This window comes from Theobroma cacao, chromosome 9 (genome assembly GCF_053813885.1).
Source record: "Theobroma cacao isolate CCN51 chromosome 9, ASM5381388v1, whole genome shotgun sequence".
NCBI lineage: Eukaryota > Viridiplantae > Streptophyta > Magnoliopsida > Malvales > Malvaceae > Theobroma > Theobroma cacao.
This window is the reverse complement of record NC_142647.1, coordinates 3347859-3372230: the sequence shown is the minus strand read 5'-3', so window position 1 is coordinate 3372230 and position 24372 is coordinate 3347859. Positions and strand designations below refer to the sequence as shown.

The 24372-nt window shown below is 33.7% G+C and overlaps 3 protein-coding genes and 1 non-coding gene across 6 annotated transcripts; 2 read left to right on the top strand and 2 right to left on the bottom strand.

The window, feature by feature from the left end:
• Positions 1 to 604: 604 nt before the first annotated feature.
• KCS10 (3-ketoacyl-CoA synthase 10) lies at positions 605 to 3574 on the bottom strand. The gene is made up of 3 exons (XM_018128007.2): positions 3123 to 3574; positions 2371 to 2996; positions 605 to 1400 (listed from the first exon to the last, which is right to left on the bottom strand). The coding sequence occupies exons 1-3, from the start codon at positions 3534 to 3536 to the stop codon at positions 833 to 835; spliced, it is 1608 nt and encodes a 535-aa protein (XP_017983496.1). The 5' UTR covers positions 3537 to 3574; the 3' UTR covers positions 605 to 832.
• A 3976-nt stretch (positions 3575 to 7550) lies between these two features.
• LOC18588178 (Ubiquitin carboxyl-terminal hydrolase family protein) lies at positions 7551 to 11050 on the bottom strand. 3 transcript variants are annotated; one of them, XR_016028330.1, is made up of 3 exons: positions 9543 to 11050; positions 8480 to 8620; positions 7551 to 8129 (listed from the first exon to the last, which is right to left on the bottom strand). XR_016028330.1 is itself a non-coding variant. In XM_088809683.1 (2 exons), exon 1 carries the CDS (start codon positions 10930 to 10932, stop codon positions 9544 to 9546), a length of 1389 nt encoding a protein of 462 aa, XP_088665809.1. In that variant the 5' UTR covers positions 10933 to 11050; the 3' UTR covers positions 8478 to 8549; position 9543. The 3 variants fall into 3 exon arrangements, 1 of the variants encoding a protein (XP_088665809.1); XR_016028329.1 differs by having other exon boundaries at positions 8480 to 8549; XM_088809683.1 differs by lacking the exon at positions 7551 to 8129 and having other exon boundaries at positions 8478 to 8549.
• A 7322-nt stretch (positions 11051 to 18372) lies between these two features.
• LOC148760624 (small nucleolar RNA snoR8a) lies at positions 18373 to 18464 on the top strand. Its single transcript, XR_016028717.1, has one exon. It is a non-coding gene; the product is annotated as a small nucleolar RNA snoR8a (small nucleolar RNA).
• Positions 18465 to 21509: 3045 nt separating this feature from the next.
• LOC18588177 (uncharacterized) lies at positions 21510 to 22653 on the top strand. The gene has a single exon (XM_007012412.3). It carries the CDS (start codon positions 21599 to 21601, stop codon positions 22301 to 22303), a length of 705 nt encoding a protein of 234 aa, XP_007012474.3. The 5' UTR covers positions 21510 to 21598; the 3' UTR covers positions 22304 to 22653.
• Positions 22654 to 24372: the final 1719 nt, after the last annotated feature.

The following is a 24372-nucleotide window of genomic DNA, read 5'->3' as shown; positions in this document are numbered from 1 at the left end:
GTCTAGTTGGATCTGGTTGTTCTAGTTATTCTAGATTTACTTCTCCACTTACCTCTAGAATCTACGGTTTAGACAGAAAAAAAAACCACAGCCATATCCAGAGAACTATCTACTCAAAAATTTACCAAAGTTGTTTCAGTTTAGCTCTCAAATTAATCGTCACGGCCATGGCTATCTCATCTCATCACCCAAAGTGTTACCTCTTAAAAGAGAAATTGCAATGTTCAATCCCAGACTTTACATATGAAGGTCTATTACTTTGTTAACAGCAATATATTCATGAGTGCTGATATTTGAATGTGATCAACTTGAACATTAGCCAGAGTTCAAATTTGAATGCTCCCAATTTGGCAGAATTAGAAAATATCTTATTCCACAAAAATGAAAATTGGAATTCCAAGTCCTATGTCAGATACCAGAGAAACTATGGTTTGCCCTGTCCATTACCATTAATTCAAGGCCTTGAGCAATAAGTCCATGTACGGGTGCCAGCTGCAAAGCACTGTAAAGAACAAAGATTTTTGCAGTTTAAATAACATCCAAAAATATCATGTAATAAGTATTGGTCCCTGGAAGACCTTAAATATGGTTGCCACTAGCCAGGTTGAAGAAAAGTGAAGAAGAGTACCAGTCTTAGGGTAGCCGCTAACTATAATTCAACAACTTTTTCATACAATTAAAGTAATCGAGAAACGTTTCAAAATAATATGCCATATCCCAAACTTCCAGTGCTTGTCCTATTCCATGTGATAGAAGTTAAGAAATAAACAAGAGGAAAAAATAGAAAAGAAAATTCGCCCATTATTGATTATCAACCAAGCCATAACATAACTTAAGGTGCCACCGGGTATCTGTCAATGCAGTCAAGCCAGGGATTATTCCTGGAAGGCTTCCTCACACGGCGCATGGAACGCCAAACCACGCTGTTGCACTTGAACCCAGAACCGAAGGCAATCTGCCAAATCCTGTCTCCTCTTTTGACCCTTTCTTTAGCTTCCAAGTATGCCAATTCATACCATATACTGCAGCTAGAAGTGTTACCAAAGCGGTGCAAGGTCATCCTGGAGGCTTCCATGTTCTTCTCACTGAGCTCAAGGTTCTTCTGCAGCTCATCTAGCACAGTCTTGCTCGCGGCATGCACACAAAAGTGTTCGAATGCAAGTTTGTAGTCTGGGATGTATGGCTTTGACGATGGTGATAATGAGGCTTTTGAATTATCCCCACCAAAAAAGTGCCTCCAAACTAATGTACCAAAGAAGAGGAGTTGCTCGGAGAAGGGTAAAACTAGAGGCCCCAATGTGGTGATGTTGGTTTTGAGGGCATCGCCACCAATTTCCATTAGATCTTTGCTCACCTTAAGCCCCTTGAAACCGTGTTCATCTTCCTCCTGGTACACAGACCTGATATACACACACAATATTACAACAAACTAGAAAACTAAAAATCGAAAACATGCTAACTTAATTAAAAGTTCAGATAAGGATCTTAAATTCAAGTTATAATATTCTGTTAAATAAGTTCAATGATTCAATTTCCAAAAAGAAATAACTTGGTAAGATTCGTTTTTAAGGAAGAGTTTAAGAGTAAACCTCCGTTAAGAATTAGCGACAAAATTGTAAAGCCATTGTTGGAGTTGTAAATATTCCAAGTTAAAGCCATTGTTGGAGTTGTAAATATTCCAAGTTCCAACTATGTTTTGATTTTAATTTGTTGTACTCTGTTTTCCAGATTTGAATCTCTGCCAACTTGAATGCTAGTAGTAATATTGCCAAATTGGTGTTTCACCAGGAGAAACTGAAATTAAATCAAATGTTATCCTGATGCATACAGATTTCCTTGCGTATAGCCATCGATAGGAGAGGGTGTTAGGTCCTATGGGCATCATGTCGTTCATTAAACAGTAAAGGATATTTACCACCATAGACTGGGCTATGGGGCTATTCTAGGAAATATATAGGGTATAAAGCATGTCTATCTTGAGCCACAGGCACATGCCCGCAAACACACAAGAGTGGCAATCCATGGACCACCTCCCAATAGTCCAGGGTGTCATTTTCATGGATGGAAAATAAGTTGGGTAGTTTTTAGAAAAAAGGAATCAGAAAGGACAAATGTTTGAATGAGAGTGCGTGATATAGCTAGTTCATAACTAAATATGAATTTCATAAATATCTAGTAGATTGGTAGTCTATAATTATCATAAATTAAAGTTTAGCTTATTGGAAAGACGTTGAATCAGAATTCTTATACGTGTTTATTGGGCGCTTATCCATCTACCAAGCTATAACTGTCATAAACTAATCTTTGCCCACATAAGCTGATATACACAATCAGGTAAACAATAATCAAGAGAATGATCAAGGAACACACCTGAAGCTGCGGTCATCAGCACCTTTATGAGTCCGAACAAGGTGTTCGAGACGGTACTTGGCACGCCTGTAGTCACGACGCCGGTTGGACATGAGGATGGCGGAGCATCCCATCCTGAAAAAGCAATTTGGAACAAGCATGGACCGGACCCGGCCTGGGTACCAATTGTAGCCCACCATCTCAGTGCTGACTACAACAGCATAGTTATTTGGGTTTGCCTGCAACATGTCTCGGGCCAAGTCCACCGCTATGATGCCAGCACTGCAGCCCATCCCTCCAAGATTGTAGCTCAAGATGTTTCCTCTCATTTTATAGTGGTTGATGATCATTGCAGAGAGAGATGGAGTTGGGTTGAAGATGCTGCAGTTCACGACAAGCACTCCTACGTCCTTTGGTCGAATCCTGGTCTTCTCAAAGAGCTCATCGAGTGCCCCAAACATTACAGTGGAGGCTTCGAGGCGACCTTCTTTCATGGTTGCACAGTTTTCACTAGACATGAGCGCCTTGGGAACGTAAGTTTCGTCCCCAATTCCTGATGATTTCAGAATCCTTTTCTGGAATTCAAGACTTCCCTCATCAAACTTGCCTGATTTTCTTGCTATTTCAATGAATTGATCCTTAGTGACCTGAAAATGTAATAGGATGTGTAAATAAATTTGTAAAGTGACAAAATCTATGATTTAATTGTTTCTTGCATAGCAAGAAATACGTGTAGTCTAGTTAAGCATTCATGCAAGAGAAAAGATTTTCACCTTTAGGTCATCGTTAGGACGGTAACATGCAAAATCAATCAGATAAATGGACCGAGGCCGTGACATGAAGTAGACAGAAACCGTGAACACAAAGACAGCGAAAAAGGAGAGCACCGTGGCAAGATCATAGCGAGCGTCTTCCCATAGCTTTTCCCACAGCTCTTCCCTACTAAGGCTTCCAACCTCCGCACTAAACACAAGCACCAAAACTGGTATGGTAGCCAAGTATATGCCATGACTGATCAGATAATGGTACCCTAACTTCACATACTTCAAGTTCACTGACTGAAGGAAATCCGGGAGCCGCCTACGAACCCTGACCGAGAAGGCTAAGGAGCCGGCATTAGGCCCGGAGGACTCAATCCCACGGTTGACAATCTCAGTTGACAAGAGATCTTGCTCGCTTCTAGCCATGTTAAGCCTGAAATTAATTCCTTGGATAATCAAAATGGTGAAGAACTGGGGTTATATATAAATATATTGATAGTGAGATGTAAGGGGGTGGGTAGAGTAGAGTTAATGCTCACACCAACTTAGGGTGGTGTGTAGTTGAAAGGTTTTCAACTGCCTTAAATTCTTTCATTCAATGAAACCCGGTCCAATTCAAAGTCCAAACGGGCTTTCTTTCGTTTATCATCAGCTAAATTATAATACATAAAAGTTGTCGTGTTGATGACTTCACTCTTTGGAACGTACGTTTCCTGTGATATTACGGATGGCTTCTTCCACGGCCTCATCCTTTCCTTCATTTCCTTAATTTGTGGTCAAACAAAAAATAATAAACAATGCAGTGGAAAGTAGTTGAAGAGCTTCAGGCCTTGGGTGTCTACTTGCTTCTTTGAAGCCACCAGCTGGCATAAGCTGTTTAGCCTTATTGCATAGAGTTTAGCTACCATCTTTACTTCAAATAAATACCAGTACTGCCAGTAAAGCAAAAGTTTAGCTACAACGAATCCAAACCTCTTTATTTATTGCTTCGATATGTTCCCGAAAGTTCTTGATAATAGGCCGGTCGGGTTATTGTTTCATGATTCTGTTGGTGGATATGAATATGTATAATTCACTATCTGCCGCCTTAACCTGGTGACCTCTCACCAAAGCAGCCAAAGCTTAGCCAACTTGTTCTCTACAGTTCTTTTGGGTATGAAATCAATCTGGTATCATATAGCTGACAAGTGACAACCATTATCTTTCAAGATGTTGCATGGTAATCAGATTTTGTCAAGTAGTTTCATACTTTGTATCAATGCTACTGTTCTTATGCGTACTATCATTTTCTTCTATGAACTTTCAATGGACATAGATAGATAAGAAGCCTCCAAACTTGATTATCCATAACATTATATGTTTGAAACCAATAAAGAAGCCTCTAATCCTAGAAGAAGGTAAGTAGACAAATATTAATACTCTGTATTTGTGTGTGTGTGTGTATATATAATATAGTAATTAATGATTGAGGAAGAAGATGAAGTCCCTCATTAAAGATAATTTCACTGCCAAATTTTCACCATTGGAAGTCATCTGATCCAAAAAACCAGAGATTCAAATATAAATTATATACAGATAATATCAACGCAAGTGAAAAAGACGAAATATTAAACCCTAACTAATTCATCCGAGTACCCGAGTTGTTAATGCGATAGTATTGCATTGATGTCATAAGACTTAATTGGTATGGATGGGAAATGTTGAAAATGAAAGAGAGATAATTAAGGCAGAGGATCCAATTATATTGCTAGTATTGTTTGTAACGAAAAAAAAAAAGTATAATTCCATTAATTTACCCCAACAAAAGGGGAAAAATTCTAAAACTGATCTATGATAAATGATTTAGACCTTATCTTTTATTACAATCTAAAGGGTTATATACATAGGTAAATCCTCAACCTCCTAATTGTACCCTGTTTCTTGTCCAATCCATCAACCAACGCAAATCTTCTGGTCGGGAATCATTCCGGGTTTCATGTCTCATCTATCAACACTTATCATATGCCTTAATTAATGAAATTAAAAAAAAAAAAAGGGCCTTTCGATGGGTGCCACTTTACCTTTACACCATTAAATTCCTTCAAAATTAAAAGAAAGCATAAAGATACACGTTAGAGAGAGTGCTTCCAACTACTGTTCAAAAAAAAAACAATACAAAATATATATATATATATATTAAAAAAACTCTTTTTTACTTTAAGGTAAAAGTTACATATAACCTCTGAAAAATCAATTAATAAATAATTATAAAAATTGTTTAGAGATCAAACAAATATCATAAAACAATATAAAATTATTTTTATAAAACCATGTTATCAAATCAAAAGTTTTTTTTTTTTATTAATTAAGATACCTTGTAAGTGTCGATGATGAAATAAGAAACGAGATAGGATTCTAGAGAAGAGGATTTTCATTCTTTTTCAAACACAGATTTTTTGCCCCAGCATTGTTCCAAGTTGCCTATCTCATCCACCGATGCGTGTCATGTGTCTTAATTAATTAACTTTAAATATATCATTAAATTCTTTGAAAATTAAAAGAGAACATAAAGATACAAATTATAAAGAGTGTTTCTGCTATAAAGAAAACATAAAAACACATGACAAGTGTTGGAGGAGGAAGAAGAAAACGGGGTACGATTCTCGAGCAGAAAATTTTCATTTAGCTATATAAACATGTTTATGTCGCTTTATTTTGTAATCTCTTAATTAAATGTATAATGGAAAGATATTTTGATCCTAACCACCCTAAAATCTTAATGCCAACAAAGGATTCTAAAGCATCAACTAGCTAATAGATGTGGTTGATAAAAGTCTTAAAGATATAGTCTCTATGTTAGCAACACATCCCAATTAAAATTGACCTTTTATGGGTGAGAACTAACTCTTTAAGGTCAACAAGGAATAATGTTGAAAATGAAGCATATTATCCACATTTATGTCTATTAGTTCTCTCTAAAGCATACCTCCCACATAAAATTTTTGTTAATTATAAAGTTCAATTTTGTTCAAGAAAATTATATTATGTTAATTAAGTTTATCATAACTATTAGTAATAAGTAATTATGTGTAATATTTATATAGAATTTAAAACTTGGGTATCCATCATCATCAATTAGTTGTACATAGAATGTCTCTCTCACTCTTGGCTTGGCCCTGCCAGTTGACAATGTAAAACCATTAAAAGTGTAGTTAAGAAGACTCCACGTACATTTAAAGAAGTTGGGTGAGACAGAGGGCCTTGCTCAAACATTACCTAGGTTAGTTTAGTCTACATATAGAGTATATAAAACAAACTACTGTTGCATAGTCTTTTCAATATATCTTACAATGTTACAATCATTATAAAATTTCAGTTTCTTTCCTGCATGATAGGTTGTCGCTCAGGAAAAGTCAGCAATTAGATAACAGTAGCTTTCAAATTTAATTTCCATATGCTAGTTATAGAGTTAATTCATCACAATAGACACAATGAGTGGGAACCTCTTAACTTTAATTTTATTAAAAGAAAACACTAAAACATAGACACATGATGTGGTGTAGGTATCTTTAAACTGTATAAAGAAGTTTCCAGTTGGGCCCAAGAAATTATGTGTAAGTGACTAGCCAAACCACGATTCATAAAAATGTAACATGGTCATTCACTATCGAACTACCACTTCATGTCTGAGTGTTCCCCTATTTCCACTTCACTGTTTACATCTTTCCATAGTTGAATGAGCTTTCTTGATCCATCTAAAATAAAGAAAATTGGATCGCACTTTTATAGTGCATAATGGTTTTTTCATGTTGTGTGATGTGAAATGTACTCAAAATTAAATACAAAATACAAGCAAAGATTATGAGTAAGAATACATGATCACAACAAGTAATTAATACAGTGATACGTTTGCCGATCCCTCCGGAAGTTAGTTTACTAGTTATTGCTAATTATTAAAATTAAAACAAATTAATTTTATCCAAATACTAAATTTTGAGAAACAATTAAAAAGTAATCTAATTAATTAATAATAATCTAAGAAGTGCAAATAACAAATTGAAGTGAAAGTAATAATTTAATAGTCTAAGATTATGGTATCTTTTAATATTTTACTTGGAATTGTGTTTGCTAATTAATTTCTTAATCTTAATGCAAATTGATGCTAGTCTAAAATTCTAAAGCATGTGTAATTCTCCGTTGAGATATTACATAATTGCTTAACTTAATTGAATCGTTATATGTCTATAGGAAACAACTAAATTAAGTTATATGTCTATATGTGACAACTAGTCATATGTCTACCCTAACTGCACATCAAAACACTTAAATTCATTTTTAAGTGTAGTGAACACACATTACCTATTTAGACTAGCTTTCTTAAGTATCATCTAAATACCTAAACACATTTGAATGGTGATTAAGCAAATAAATAAGCAATAAATTCATATTTGAGTAAACATCAATGTTTTCATAAAAAAAAAGTAATAAACCAACACAATATCCAAGCTACATATAAAAATTTAGCATAACCCTAGATTAAGAGTTCTAACTCTCTACAAAGAGAGTTAGAGAGGGAAAATCAAATCTAGAGTGAGAAATTATTTAGAGAAGCTATTTGATCTTTCAATCTCTTGATTTCCTCTTCTTTTTCCCAAATTAGTGTTTGAATCCTTTCTTTTTCTAAGCTCAAAAACATGTATTTATATTCTTGCTTTCAGCCTTAGCCTAGAAACTCATACAGAAATGTTCATTAAATGACGTGTTCTCGCTATAGCGAGAAACTCTCTTAATTGGGCTGTGCAGTCTGTTACAGTCAATCGTCTTTCTCTACATTTTTTATCATGATCCTTTCCGAACTGGGTGAAGTACTAAACACCAAAGTTGTAGCCCTTCCTCTTAGCTTTCCAATGGTCCAAAAATCACGCTGATTGAACTTTTGTATCTTGAGTTATGTCTGAAATACCGCAGCATGTTCGATGAAATTTGAACCTGATCAACTTGTACAATTTCTTGTCACTTGACCCCTTCTCTTTTGAAGACCTTAAAAACATAGGAACTAAATCAGCCATAGCTAAAAATAGATATTTTTATCCTAAAAATAGGGATTTTTATCCTAAAAATGAACTAAAATAACTTGAAGTAAACTAACTCAATCATGCGTTAACCAATTAAAGAAAAACGAAGAAAACTACTTAAAACTTTACCTAGATTCAAAATTTTAATCATTTTACTACTCAAAATATGTCAAGATAACTCTATATAATAAAGTTATCAATTCACAATCATGAATGGTTGCTATAAGGTATTAGTAAGATTGACCTCTCATAGATATTTACAATTAATATAAACTGGCAAGTAAAAGAGAAGGTAAAGAAGAATAAATTGCTCACTGGAAAACCCAGGGCAGGAGCCCCAGTTGAAGGCGAGTTTCCGTATTGAGTATTCATCCTGTTTCCGTACCTAGTCAAGTGGGAATACCATCATGGAAATGAAGCAGTTAATTAAAGCCATCTGGTTGCTGAACATACAATCTGAATAGGAGAAGGAAAAATGTGAAACAACAAATAGCTGAAACAGAACAGAATAACTCAAATAATGATTTGGAGGAATATAATTAAAACAAACAATGATAAGAAGCGTATGCAGCAATCAGCAGTTTTGCCAGGATTTATCCTTCATGCAAAAGTTTTGACCGTTATACTGTTCATTCTAAAAGAATAACACGTGCCTGATGATACCAATTTGGTGAATTACAATGAAGAAGCTACATTCATGTAAAGTGAGCTTCAATAAGAGAACATATTTTCATGCAAAAAGAGATAAAGGTAACGATTGAACTTGAGCTGTAGCTTAAAGCAAAGGAAAAAAATCATTCTTATTTTCACAATCCAAATACGAAAGTCATTGCCAAAAGCAGTAACACATCTTAAAAAACATGGGTTATAATTTTCAAATGGTTACATTGAAAGCCCAAAATAATGGAGAAACTGTTTCTCCAAATTTCAAAATGGGCAACGGTTCTGAATATTAAATATCAGAAGCAAGCAAATGGTATATGATATTGATTGCTTCCATTTAGAGATATAATTGAGGCCCCAACTCTATTCCATGTATCTCAATGTGAAAAGCAAACAGACCAACTCGTAGCAAGTATCCAATCATTTTTCAGACAGAAAAAGTTCAAAAATCATGAGCTTTGATGAGTGTTTAAAGGGCCGACTTGAACTGTGAATATCTTCACATGACATCAAATGTATGTTGACGTATTTTATACTTGCAGTTTATATTAACAAGCAAAATAATAGCTAAAAAAGCAGAGAGTGAAACGCATAAAAACAGTTACCACAAAATGCTACACTTAGACTCTTTAATTAAATCATTTTAATCACATCTATTGAACTTTCAAACTTTACTTGAGTACTGACACAAACTAAATGTACAACAGAAAATAACCTCAAGTTTTATCAATGTCTTTGTATGCGCTGCGAACATGAGCCATCTCCAACTCATCATTGCTTGCTAGTGAAACAGCCTCTAAACCACCCATGGTCTCCTCTTCCTCAAATTCTGCACATATGCTGTCATTCTCAGTATCAACCTCAATTAAATCCTTCTCATCCATGTCTGATAAGTCGCTGAAAGTAGGAATCTCTTTCTTCTTTCCTCTATAACCAACAAGGCTCAGGACCTTTTCCTTCCAAAGCACCAAAGGACATTTCTCAATCAGCTCTGAACCTTCATAAGCTTCAGTCAAGAAGACACTAAATCTCTTCCCCCTCTCAGAAACATAAAAGATGCCAAAATGCTTCAAAAGAAGTCTCATCAACTTCTGTGGCATCACAAGCTCCCGTCGGAAATGAGTGAGATGATCAGTCACCAATCTCTTCTCAATAGTAAAGCTAAGTAACTCGTGCATAACAGCAATTGCCCTCTTATCAAATTCCAATGACCCTGCTTTCAGCTCCCTAGCATCTGTGTACGGAGACAAGTAAGACCTTTTCTGAAAATGCGCAATCTTCCCACCGTGTCTATACAGCTTCTTGTAATTAGGAGGGAACTTCAAAGGAAAAGGCAAAGAAAGTAAACCTGGTTCACGTCCAATACCTTCATTTAATCCCAATGCTTTCTTCTCCAACTCTGTAATAGCCCAAGCAGGATTCCAATTTACAAGCTCCAAAAACTCAACTCCATCTTTAGATTTTACCACCCTAAAATGTTGAGGATACTGATTCACCCACTTGGCTCTAAACTCAATTGGCAAACCAAAATCTCTCCTAAAATGCGCAATCTTATCTAACTGAATCCGTTTATCAACCGACATCATCAAAATCTTAGTAACAAACTCAACAGCTTTGGTTGATTGTTCCTCAATCAGCCTTTCCTCTTCTTCCAATAAATCCTCAGCTTCTTTAGTCATTCCACACCACAAGGTTCCCCTTTGATCCTTGTATAATTCGAACAACTTGGGACATTTCCTAATGAAATCAGTAATTTTGTGGGGTTTTGGCAAATTAATTTGCTTCCTGTATTGGTCCAACGACCTTACGGGGATTATCATCTCGTGTTCTTTCTTTAAAACTTCCATCAGAAACAAAACCTTGGAAGATATTTTCCATTTCTCCTTCACGATTTCAAGATGGTGAATTCTTTTGTTCTTGCTTCGGTCTTGGACTCGTCTACTGGATGTCATTGTTCTGTTTTGGAACCACCCAAATAATGGTTCTTGGTACAAGTTCCTTCTCACAGGCAAAAGGCCAAACATTTGGTGGTGATTTGAGCGTAGCCGTTGGGTTTTACCAGATTTATTTAACCAAAGTTGCCTTATAGCATATTGGATAGCCATTGCTTCAGCTTTACTGCATTTCCCAAGCTTACTGTAATTGTGGATTAAATTCCCAAGAGTTCGTAGAAAGGCAGGACGGGAAAAACTCAGTCCGCAGGGGAATTTGGTGATGAATCGATAAAAGGTCTGAAATTTACTTTTGCAAATCAAATTGCCTTGGAAAATAAAAAATTGTTAGAAGCGGCCCAAAATTCAGGCCCATTGAAATTCGGCCCATAAAATCAGGTTTTCCGTATTCCTTTATTATTTCTTAAGATATATGCTTAGGAAAAAATTGCTCTCAAATAATGTTAGAGATAATTTTCCTTAATAAAATTATTGAACCCATTTTTCTTTTATACTCAACCAAAATTGATAGAAACAATTTTTAGTGTAGCCTAAGTAACTAAGAACCAAAATATATTGCCACGATTAAATAAATGGGAGGAAGGTTAAGCTTTACATTGAGTTAGGGGACTTGGTTTGCTAAAAATCTAATACAAGAATATAATTAATGATAAGGTTACTAAAATTACTACTTATTAGACAAGAAACCAAAGATGAGTAAGGTCGGTGAGTTTAGCCAGCCGGGTCAAGTATGTTAAATGATTTGAATCAGAAAGTTAAGAACTATAGGCTGGGTATTGTGATTTTGGCAACTGACAACAAAAGCGGATTATTTAAATGTATAATGATGAATCAAATATTCATTTCGATTTGATTTCAGGCATTACATATCTTTTGAAGAAAGAATGGCAAGTGAAAATCACGTATACATATAGTGACTTTAATCATTTATTAAATTTTTTTATAAATATAGTTTTTGTTATGAAAAATAACTCAAAAGAATAAATAATGATAACTGAAAGAACAATTAAAGAAATAAAATATTTAGGGAGGAGAAAGGAGATCTTATTGACGTGTGTGTTTACAAATGAACTGAGAGAGCCTATTTATAGGCAAATAACTTCCTTATCTTGATAGAATTTACAAGATAAAGATAACACTTAGAGATTAGATGGATTAAACTCTAATCCAATTTAATTTACATCAAATCTAGATATAGATAGAATAAATGGATATTCACAAAAATATTCATAACACTCCTCCTTGAATATTCATTGTATTAAGAATATACCTCGTTAAAACCTTATAAGGAAAAAACCTCATGGGAAAAAATCTGAGTGAAGGAAAAAGAGTACATAATTCTTTTTAAGAATACGCTTATAAAATACTGTCTCATTAAAAACCTTATCAAGAAAAACCCAGTGAGAAAAACCTTGATGAAGGAAAAGAGTACAGTACGTATTTTACTCCCCTTGACAACTGCATTATTTAATATCTTTAAAACGGTGCATCCCAATCTTTTGTATCAATTTTTCAAATGTTGCAGTAGGAATGGCTTTAGTAAACAAATCTGCTAGATTGTCACTTGAACGAATTTGTTGAACACTAATATCACCATTTTCTTGAAGGTCATGAGTGAAGAAGAATTTTGACGAAATATGTTTTGTTTGATCGCCTTTAATGTATCCTTCTTTTAACTGTGCTATGCAAGCAGTATTATCCTCGTATAATGTTGTTGGAATTTCTTTATTGGTTGATAAACTACACATTTCTCGAATATGTTGAGTCACAGATCTTAACCAAACACATTCACGACTTACCTCATGAATTGTTAAAATTTTTGCATGATTAGAAGAAGTAGCAACTATAGTTTGCTTTACAGAACACCATGAAATAGTAGTACCTCCATATGTGAATAAATAACATGTCTGGGATCAAGCTTTATGTGGATCTGATAAATATCCTGCATCTGCATAACCAATTAAATCTGATTTTAATGCATTTGAATAATATAAGCCCGTATCCATTGTTCCTCGAAGATATCGAAATATATGTTTAATTCCATTCTAATGTCTTCGAGTTGGAGAAGAACTATAACTTGCTAATAAAATCACAGAAAATGAAATATCAGGTCGTGTATTGCTAGCAAGATACATTAATGCTCCAATTGCACTAAGATATGGTACTTCAGGACCAAGAAGTTCTTCATTATCCTCACAAGATCGAAAATGGTCTTTTTCCACATCTAATGATCTTACAAACATTGGTGAACTCAATGGATGTGCTTTGTCCATATAAAATTGTTTTAGCACTTTCACTATATAATTAGATTGATGGACAAAAATGTCATTTGTCAAGTGTTCAATCTGAAGACCCAAACAAAACTTTGTTTTTCCAAGGTATTTCATCTCAAATTCTTTCCTTAAATAATCCACGGCTTTTGATAACTCTTCAAGAGTTTCAATAATATTTAAATCATCAACATAAACAACAATTATCACAAATTCATATCCGAATCTCTTTATAAAAACATATGGGCATATAGGATCATTTTTATAGCCTTCTTTCGATAAATATTCACTAAGACAATTATACCACATGCGTCCGAATTGTTTTAATCTGTATAAAGATTTTTTTAATTTGATCGAATAAATTTTTCGAAATTTTAAATTTTGCGCTTCAGGCAACTTAAATCTTTCAGGGATTTTCATATAGATATCATTATTAAGTGAGCCGTATAAATAGGCTGTAACTACATCCATCAAACGTATTTCAAGTTTTTCATGTATTGTCAGACTAATTAAATATCGAAATGTAATTGCATCTCCCACAGGAGAATATGTCTCTTCATAATCAATACTTGGCTTTTGGGTAAAACTTTGTGCGACAAGTCGTGCTTTATATCTCACAATCTCATCTTTCTCATTTCGTTTTCGCACAAATACCCATTTATATCCCACTAGTTTTACGTCATTTGGTGTACGAACTACAGGTCCAAAAACTTCACGTTTTGCAAGTGAATTTAATTCCACTTTGATTGCGTCTTTTCACATTGGCCAATCATTTCTATATCTACATTCTTCAATAAATGTAGGTTCAAGATCCTCATTTTCTTTCATAATGTTAAGCGCTACATTATATGCAAAATTATAGTCGACGTTTATTTCATTTCGGTTCCATCTTTTTCCCGTCATGAAATAATTTATTGAGATCTCTTCATTTTCACTAATTTCAAGTACCTGAATTTCTTCTGAAATTATGTCAGGGGTCTCTTCTAGAGTTTTTGTTTTCTCTTCTTGACCATCTTAAATATTTACTCTTTTTCTTTTTCGAGGATTTTTATCTTTGGAACCGATTGGTCTTCCACGCTTCTGACATGTCTTAGACTCATTAGCAGCAACAGATTGTCCTACATCAATTCTGATTAGAGCATTTGCAGCTGGTATATGAGATTTAGTTACTCTTTGTAGGTTAGTAAATGCGTCTGACAACTGATTTGCTATATTTTACAAATGAATTATCTTTTGAACTTCTTGTTCACATTGATTTGTGCGAGAATCAAAACTAGATAATGATAATGTATTCCAAGATATTTCTTTTTCCAGCCGCTTATTTTCTCCCCCTAATGTTGGAAAAAAAAATTTCATCAAAATGATAATCAACAAACCTTGCAGTGAATAAATCTCCTGTTGAGGGTTCTAAATATTTAATTATAGATGAAGATTCATATCGAATATATATTCCTAACCTCCTTTGAGGACCCATTTTTGTGCGTTGTGGTGGAGCAATTGGAACATATACCGCACATCCAAAAATTCTTAGATGGGAAATATTTGGTTCCTGATCATAAACCAATTGTATAAGAGAGAATTTATGATAACTTGTTGACCTGATACTTACCAGTGATGTTGCATGCAAAATGGCATGTCCCCAAGCAGAAATTGGGAGTTTGAATTTCATAAGTAATAGCCTTGCAATCAGTTTAAGGCATTTGATAAGTGATTCTACTAGACCATTTTGTGTATGAACATGACTAACAGATTGTTCAACATTTATTTCAATAGACATACAATATTCATTAAAAGCTTGAGACGTAAATTCACCAGCATTGTCAAGGCGAATAGTCTTAATTACAAAATCAGAAAAACATGCTCGTAGACGAATTATTTGTACAAGTAATCTTGCAAATACCAAATTACGAGTTGATAACAAGCACACATGTGACCATCTTGTTGATGCATCAATTAAAACCATAAAATATCTGAATGGTCCACATGATGGATGTATGAGTCCACATATATCGCCCTGAATACATTCCAAAAACATAGGGGATTCAATCCCAACTTTTGCTGGTGATGGTCTTATAATTAATTTATCTTGAGAGCATGCAGCACATGAGAATTCATTAAATTGAAAAATCTTCTGATTTTTCAACGGATGATCACATGAATTTTCAATAATTTTTCGCATCATTATTGATCCGGGATGGCCTAACCGGTCATGCCAAACATTAAAATTATCAGTAAACTTCTTGTTTACATAAGTTTCAATCATTTTAATTTTTGTGTAGTGCATTCCAGAGGACAAAGCGGGTAATTTTTTCAATACATATTTTTTACCCAATATAATAGATGTAATATAAAGATATTTAGTACCTCTTTCATTTGTTGTCTCAATATAATATCTGTTCAAACATATATCTTTAAAACTTAATAAGTTTCTTTGAGACCTTGTAGAAAATAATGCATATTTTATTGTGAACTTTGTTCCTCTAGGTAGTGAAATATTGGCTCTTCCAAAACCTTCAATTAATTTTGTACTACTAGATATTGTATTGACATTAGCTTCTTCCATTATCAAGCGAGAAAAATATTTCTTGTCTTTAAATATAGTGTGCGTTGTAGCACTATCTATTAGACAAATATCTTCATCATTGATCTTGGATTTAACCAGATGAATATCCATATTTTCTTCAAGAAAAATAAAATATATATAGTAAGAAACTTATATGAAAGAACATTAAATATAAATTTTGTTATTAAAATACAAAAAAAGTCTTCCTAATAGACATATTAAAACACAATAACTTCTTAATAGAATTGTACTAAACATATCAAGTTTCTAATAAAGTTGTACTAAAACACATCAACAAATAATTTAAGAAATTTCATTAATGAGATTTCCGTCACCAATCAAATGATCAATCCGTCCTTCAGGGTGAGCAAAAAAATCATCAACATCCAAGTGTATTATATCAACTTGGCTATCATTTTCAACAAAAAATTTTTTGATATTTTTTCCTTTATCCTTTAGTGATATTTGATAAAGTTCAATAAGATGTTTTGGTGTACGACAAGTACGTGACCAATGGCCTTTCATGCCACATCGATAACAAACATTTTTTGTATTCCTTTTACTTTGTCCACCTTTATCTTTTTCATGTATCTCTTCACTATTCATCCACTTCTGATGAGTATTCTTATTATTAGAATAATAATTTGTGTAACCACCACGACTACGATAATTATGACGACATTTTCCACGACCATGATTACGACCACGACCAAAATTTCTAAATGATGTCGCATTCACTTCAGGGAATGGAGCAGAACCAGTTGGTCGAGATTCATGATTTTTCATCAATAGCTCGTTATTTTCTTCAGCCACAAGGAGACATGAAATCAGTTTAGAGAATTTCTTAAAGCCTTTTTCACGATATTGCTGCTGCAAGAGCACGTTTCAGAAGTGAAAAGTAGAGAATGTTTTTGTCTAACAAATCAGCATCAGTCACTTTTTCTCCACACAATTTTAGTTTGGAACTAATTCTGTATAATGCTGAGTTATACTCACTTGCAGTTTTAAAATCTTGCAATCGTAGATGAATCCAATCATAACGAGCTTTTGGTAGAATTACAGTTTTCTGGTGGTCATATCTCTCCTTTAGATTTTTCCAAAGATCGACTAGATCTTTTATTGTGAGATACTCAATTTTTAATCCTTCATGAAGATGGTGGCGAAGGAAAATCATTGCTTTTGCCTTATCTTGATTGGATGCTTTATTTTCTTATTTGATTGTGTCTCCAAGACCCATAGCATCTAAATGAATTTCAGCATCTATAATCCAAGATATATAGTTCTTACCAGTAATATCAAAAGCCACAAATTCAAGCTTTGTAAGATTTGACATTGTGATAGTTGAAGAAAATTTGAACTTCGACTTTGTGAAACTTAAGTGTGAGAGATTAGAGAATTTTGCTGATAACGTGTAATGAAAAATAACTCAAAAGAACAAATAATGATAACTGAAAGAATAATTAAAGAAAGAAAATATTTAGAAAGGAGAAAATAAATCTTATTGAAGTATGTGTTTACAAATGAACTGGGGGGCCTATTTATAAGCAAATAACTCCCTTATCTTGATAGAATTTACAAGATGAAGATAACACTTAGAGATTAGATGGATTAAATTCTAATCCAATCTAATTTACATCAAATCTATATATAGATAAAATAAATGGATATTCACAAAAATATTCATAATAGTTTTTTAATATTTTATAGACAAAATATTTCTTTTAAATAATTTTTTTTAATATATTTTTCAGAGATGTTTCTGTCAACTGTGTATTTATTCATTTTAAGTGATATTATTACAGTTTCATTCTCATGCACTATCAAATGCTAATTTCATTATTTTTAAATCTAAAACCTTAAACTTTAAAAAATTAAAAATAATGAAAATGCAAGTAAATAATATATATAAATTGGTCAAAAGACCTATCCAGTCCCTGTACTTTTTAATTTTGTTTAATTTAATTCATGTACACAAAATCGAAATAATTTAATCTCTTAATTTTAAGAATTGTATCAATTTGGTCTCTCTCCAAAAGGCATCCAATTTTACCGTTAAAGAATGACGTCGACGAAGGCGAGTCACATTTTGATGGCGTGTCATGCACTTGGGATCGAGTGATGATGTGGCATGCCACTTGGGACCGAGTGATAATATGGCAATGCCACGTGTCATTATATGATGACGCGATAGTGCTAACATGGCCTGACGTGCTGATATGTCAGTGTCACGTGACAGATCAAAATAAATTCTTTCGCATCATAGAGACTAAATTGAACAAAAATATATAATACAGTGACTAAACTAAATAAAATTGAGATGTTAAGATACTAAATTAAAAAAATATTTAAAAAATTATAAATATTTAAGTAGATTATTGATATGCTTATTAATAAGCTAAATATTTAAGTGTAAAAGATTTATAATGTTAAAAAATATATATATAAATATTTTCTTACTTGATTTTTTGATTTTAGAATATGTAAATTAATTTATCTTTTTTAGAAAAATTAAGTTTGAATTCTCCTTCTATAAAAAAAATTTTGAAAAAATTTCATACCTAAAGTCAAATTTAAATAAATAACTTGTATTATGTTAAAATAAAATAATATAAAATAACTAAATAAATTCTTTTTTCTTCTATTTATAATACTAGAAAAATTTAAAATTTATTTAACTTAGTTTTTAATTAGCTAAAGTTATACTAGCAAAATATGTTGATTTAGGTTTTTTCTTTCCAAAAATTAAAGAACGGAGATATAGAGTTAGCGATGATTATAAAAATAATTTCTCATTCTGACTTACTTAATTGAACATGACAGATCTCTTATTACAATCATAGAATCTGAGCTCCACCTTTTTAATTTATTATTTATTTTTTATATTTTTATTTTGTTTAATATTTCAAGTTTTTTTTAAGTTGAAATTTCTTAAATTAAATAGTGAATTTATGGTTGATAAAGTTAAATATAATTGAAAATATTTGTAATATTTTATTTTATTAATAAATTTTTGTAGATCAAAATTAATAATTTAAATTTAAATTTAGCAAAATTTGATTATGGTATTTAAATTTAAATAAAATCATTTTATAAGAAATTTTGAGTAAATTTAAATAAAAGGTAAACTGGGTAAGAATTGAATAATTTCATAAAAATTTGTATTTGCAAATTGTGAAAGTTATAACTAAATCAACATATTTTGCTAATTTGAGTAAATTTAAATAAAAGGTAAATTGGGTAAGAGTTAAATAATTTTAAAAAATGTGTATTTGTAAATTGTAAAAGTTATAACTAAATCAACATATTTAGTTATTTTATATTATTTTATTTTAACGTAATGCAAATTATTCATCTAAATTTAACTTTACATATGAAATTTGTTCAATTTTTTTTTTCAAGTAGGAGAATTCAAACTTAATTTTTGTAAAAAATATAAATTAATTTATATATTCTAAAATCAAATAATCCAGAAAATATTTTTATATATTTTTTAACACCATAAATATTTTACACTTAAATATTTAGCTTATTAATAACCTACTTAAAGATTTATATTTTTCAAATATATATTTTTAATTTATTTCCTTAGCATCTCAATTTTATTCAGTTTAGTCTCTGTACTATATATTTTTATTCAATTTAAACCCTATGATATGATAAGTTTTTTTTAAAATTTTTTCTATATGTTATGTGGTACTGACATGTTAGTATGACACTGCTACGTCATCGTACAGTGCCAAGTGACATTACCATGTCATCACTTGATTTTACATGACATGCCACATCATCACTCGATTTCACGTGGCATACCACGTCATCATCTCAACATCACGTTATCAAAATATGACAAGTCATCGTTGACATTATTTTTTAATAATAAAATTGGATATCTTTAGATAAAAAATTAAATTGACGTAATTTTTAAAATTAAAAAATTAAATTATTTTGATTTTAAATATAAAAATTAAATTAAATAAATTTAAAAAATATAAAAACGGAGTAGGTCATTTGACTTGTATAAATTCTGATGTCTCTTATTTATTAAGATTTGGACGGCAGTCTTTTTGACTCTAGCATTTTCCTTTCAGGAATAAGGCATGCAACTTGGCTGAAATCTGAGCCATGAGGTGGTTGGCATGGCCCGCGCATGTAGCTAGCCTGGATAGGCACCCAATGACGACTTGCTTTTTCGACATGTTTTAACCGAGGAAACAGGTGCTGTTGGAAACCATTCCCCCCAAAGCTTACCAGTCTCACTTTACAAACGCGTAAACAACATTCTCTCACTCACTAGTCTCTCTCATCTACCTTCGGATTCGGAGAATTGATTGTTGCTCTTCTAAGTCAGATGCATAGATTTCCTGCCGGTGAAACGACTGGAAAATCATAGCATTCCCGTGCACATTAGCCAATAGACTCAAACTTCTGTCACCCAATAGCAATTCATCAATTACAGTTCTAGAAATTAGAATGCTTACATTTCGTCCTTTTCTTTTTCTGGTCAAGATTGCTCCAGAAGCTTTGCTGTTGATACTGTGATTTGCATGTAGAAAAGTACTCGACAGGCCTGTATTAATAAGCATCTAAATTAATTTTTTTATTAGGCCAGTAATACTCTTTGTCTGCTAAACTTTTCAACCTGGTGGACGATTAGATTTGTTAATATCTAGATGAACCCTGAGTTGGGGACCAAACCATGGGTCGAAAGGGTATGTAAACCACCAAGGAAAAATAAAGAAACAGCTTGGTTCTAATAAATTAAAGGGTACATGCATCGTTTGACTTGTCAGGTTTTGACGCTGATTTTGCCAGAAACAAGTTAAGGGGATTAGCGTGGGAAAATGGGTTGACAATTGCAGGGGGTGTCAGATGACGTTAACTGGGGCTTTTGTCAGCATCTTATGGGCCCATATGTGTCTCCTAAAATGGCTTTTAGAGGCCTCTTGTCCTTGGCAGAGAACCTTAAGGCTAGCTTCTCACGCGCTTTGTTCCTTTAACGAATCTTTGTTCGCTACTTCTTGTTGCCTATATATTGTTTTCGATGATCTTTTCCCATTTGAGCCGATCATAATTTCTTTAAAGATTTATAGATAATATACTAAAACTGGAAATAAGATAATGTTAAATTACTTAAGTATCTTTTGTAGTCAAAATTTATGTTAATTAATTTGCCTATAGTTTCACGGTTTCATTATATCAAAGCATAATAGAACCTAACTAGCTATGAAGAATTGGGTGGCCCTAGGTGTTACTGATTAACATGACAAATCAAAAACCATACACACGCATGTAGATGCATGCAGACGTGTGTGTGCAAAACCTTTGGTTTGACTGAGACTTTGAGGGAATTTTCACGGAATGAGCATACTAGTTGACCAACAAGGAAAAACATTAGACTTTTATTAATTCCATCAAGTTTTCATAGAAGTCCATGTATCCTCCACACCCTTTGGGCTGTCTTTGCATTCAATTTGCAGTAACGACAAAGTAGAATGTGTTTCCTACGCTCCTTAACATAGATCGTAAACAGGAAGCCAAAATCCCCTCACGTAAAGAGGAAGCCTTCTGTGGACCGACCCATCAGTTCTACTCTTTTACTCTATCTTACACTTAATTATTAAATATTTATATAAGAAACAACAACAATTAAATTAATTAAAGTTTTAAAAAAACAAACCCGAAATGTTGCACGTGCTTTTTGCCTACGGTCCCTACCGCGTTTCCACCTAGTTCGCGTCCCCCCCCCCCCCCCCCCTCCCCCAAACCCCCAAAACTGGCCACGTATCCGTTCTCTTTACTCCTCTTCAACGCGCTTAGATCCTTCAACCAAAAACACTTGTCAAAACGCCCCCTGCAGTCTTCGCTCCCTCCTATATATATACTCTCAAAGAGCCGCCACTTCCATTATCCGAAGCTCAGCCTGAAGATTGAAAAATATTTTTAATCACAGTCTCAGGGGCCCTTTTTTTTCTTTTGAAGTGGGGAAATGGTGAAACCGAACTGCACAGCATCTTCAACATCATCTACGGAACATGTCTCGGACAGTACAAGTAGTAGTTCCAAGTACAAGGGTGTACGAAAGAGGAAATGGGGCAAATGGGTGTCCGAAATTCGGCTTCCCAACAGCCGTGAGCGTATTTGGTTAGGGTCTTACGACTCGGCGGAGAAAGCAGCCAGGGCGTTCGATGCGGCTCTTTATTGTTTACGTGGCCGCGATGCTAAGTTCAATTTCCCCGAAAATCCACCAGAAATTGTCGGAGGGAGGTCACTTAGCCCGCAAGAAATTCAAGCGGTGGCGGCTAGGTTTGCTAACGAGGTGGAAGCTGATGGGACTGCAGGGAATCATAACCATATTAATAATATTAACAATAGTATTATTACTTCAAACGAATCACATTCACGAAACAACAATGTGGGGACTGAACAGAACACGTCGTCTTCGTCGGTGTCAGTATCAGGCTGGGGGACTCCAGCAATACAAGTGGAGAGTACTGAAATGATGGATTATTCGTCATTTTTTAGCATGTTGGACACCGATCATGGGATGTCCGATTATGGCTTTTATTCAGGGCTCTTGCCTGGCGATCAACTCTATCCTCCACCACTACCGTCTCCGCCTGTTGATGATAACGTGGATGATCAGAACGGTGGCGCAGGTTTTTCACAGTCATCGTTTCTTTGGAACTTCTAAGCCCAATTGGCAAGACTTAAAAGTAATAGTCTTCCTTTTCTTTCTTTTTTTTTTTAATCTTTTTAGTCATTCTTTTCTCGGATATATAGGTGTAGTGTGGGATAATCAGGAGTTTGTCGAATTTTAGCTGCCAGGCTCGCTGATGTTTTTTCCCAGCCACGAGGAGAGTTGAATATATATTGAATTCATCAGGGGGGATGGTCCAGGTTTCGGTTGTGCCGTCTTCCTGTATATAGTGTACTCCTAAATGCCGAGCAAGAGTGTATATGAAGTGTAGGAAACCATTAATTTTTCTTGTTGGGATACAATCTCAACAGTTGAAATCTAAATAATTTCATAATTTACCCGAAGGGGCCGCCCCTTTTTTGCCTTCCTGCTATTCAGATTCCAGGAAAACGCAGGTTCAAGATTTGACCGCAGCCTCTTAATCTCGAAACTAAACGAACCAAAAATATAGAAAAGGCCCTCTTCCAGGAAATTAATACTGAAGGTGGATCAGTTAAACTTTTGAGCCAATTTATGGCAAATGAACGTTCAGGCTAGGCTAGGACATGATGACATGACATTTGGAGTTGCAACTGCCCTTCCTTTTCTTTTTCTTTTCCACACATGGCAATGAAGGGAAAATATGTGCTTTGCATGTGCAAGACAGCCGCCGGTTAGCCAACCCTCTTCTATCGGTTTCTCGCTAACCAAAATTCAACTCCAACTTGAAACGAAATTTGACTACCTAGATCATTACATGGAGAACTAAACATTTTAAAATGCAGGTTTATGATTTTTCAAGTCTGACCTAATTCTGGTTGGGAAATGCACCTAGGAACATTATGACATTCTTGTCCCTGGACAGTGACACTACATAGGTCGATATGACACGTTCTAGAATTATGTCACCCTTTTTTTTGTCCTTTGGTGCATCTTATATGTGTTTATCTAGTGTTTCGTCCCATGTTTTTAATTTAAATGGTCTTCAATTAATTGTAATTAATGTGTTAATGATAAAAATCTTCTAATCATTAATAACTTTATAAAAAGAACTTCATGTATTGATTGTTTCACCTCGATCAGAGATTGAAATTTGATGGGAAAAGGAAGGTTAATTACCTTTTACTTGCAAAGGTTAGATTTTTATTTAAGGAGTAACTATGTCTAATTAAGATATATATTTCTCTCAAACATAGAGATAAAAGGGTATGAGCCTAATTTTGCATTCCATTAAGCAGAGAAATAGGATTTGACAGAATTTTTTTAATACCATTTCCCCGTAATAAATATAGGACAATAGATCAAACAAAATAAAAATTTATTGTGTTCTTAATTATTTTTGTCTTCTCTTTCGCTCCTTGCCACTGCAATACCAAATTAATTATCTTTTCCATCCGTATCGAAGCCACTACTTACCACACAAACAAAGAAGGAAAGAAGCCTGAGGGACAAAAAAAAGTACTTGGTTTTATTCGATTGTTGAAAAACGAAATCCCATCAGCTTTTTGAGTGCCCCACTGACACTGAGACAAAAAGGGCTAAAGCAAACAAACCAAAACCTCGAATTTCAACACGTGCTCAAAAGCCAACTTTATCAATCAATAAAAAATTATTAAAAGATCCAAGAATTATCCTAGAACGTGCCACAATTGAGGAACAACAATCAAGAAAAGACGCGATCGATAGGAACGGAAGTGTAGAGTGGAGGAATAGTGGGCGATGGGGGCACCTGAGACTTGACCTCACGCCCCGTTTAATTTGACGATAGCGAAACGACAGGCAAATTTGTCGTTGAAAAAGCTGGAGGCGAAACCGCGGAGGCAGAACAATGGGATTAATAGTTAATAGCCAAATATTTTGAAGTCAAAGCATGCAATTATTCCTCACGTTGTCTTAGGATCGTCGCCATTCATTAGATCATTTCTTACGTTTGCATGTTCTTTTACTCTCTGTTTCTTCTCCTTATTTTTATGTTGTAAGGTTTGGTTGGATGAAATTCTCATGAGTACTTTTCCATATTAATCCTATTGAAAACAGTCCTTAATTCCATATCATATTATATATTTATTATTATCGTTAAAAAA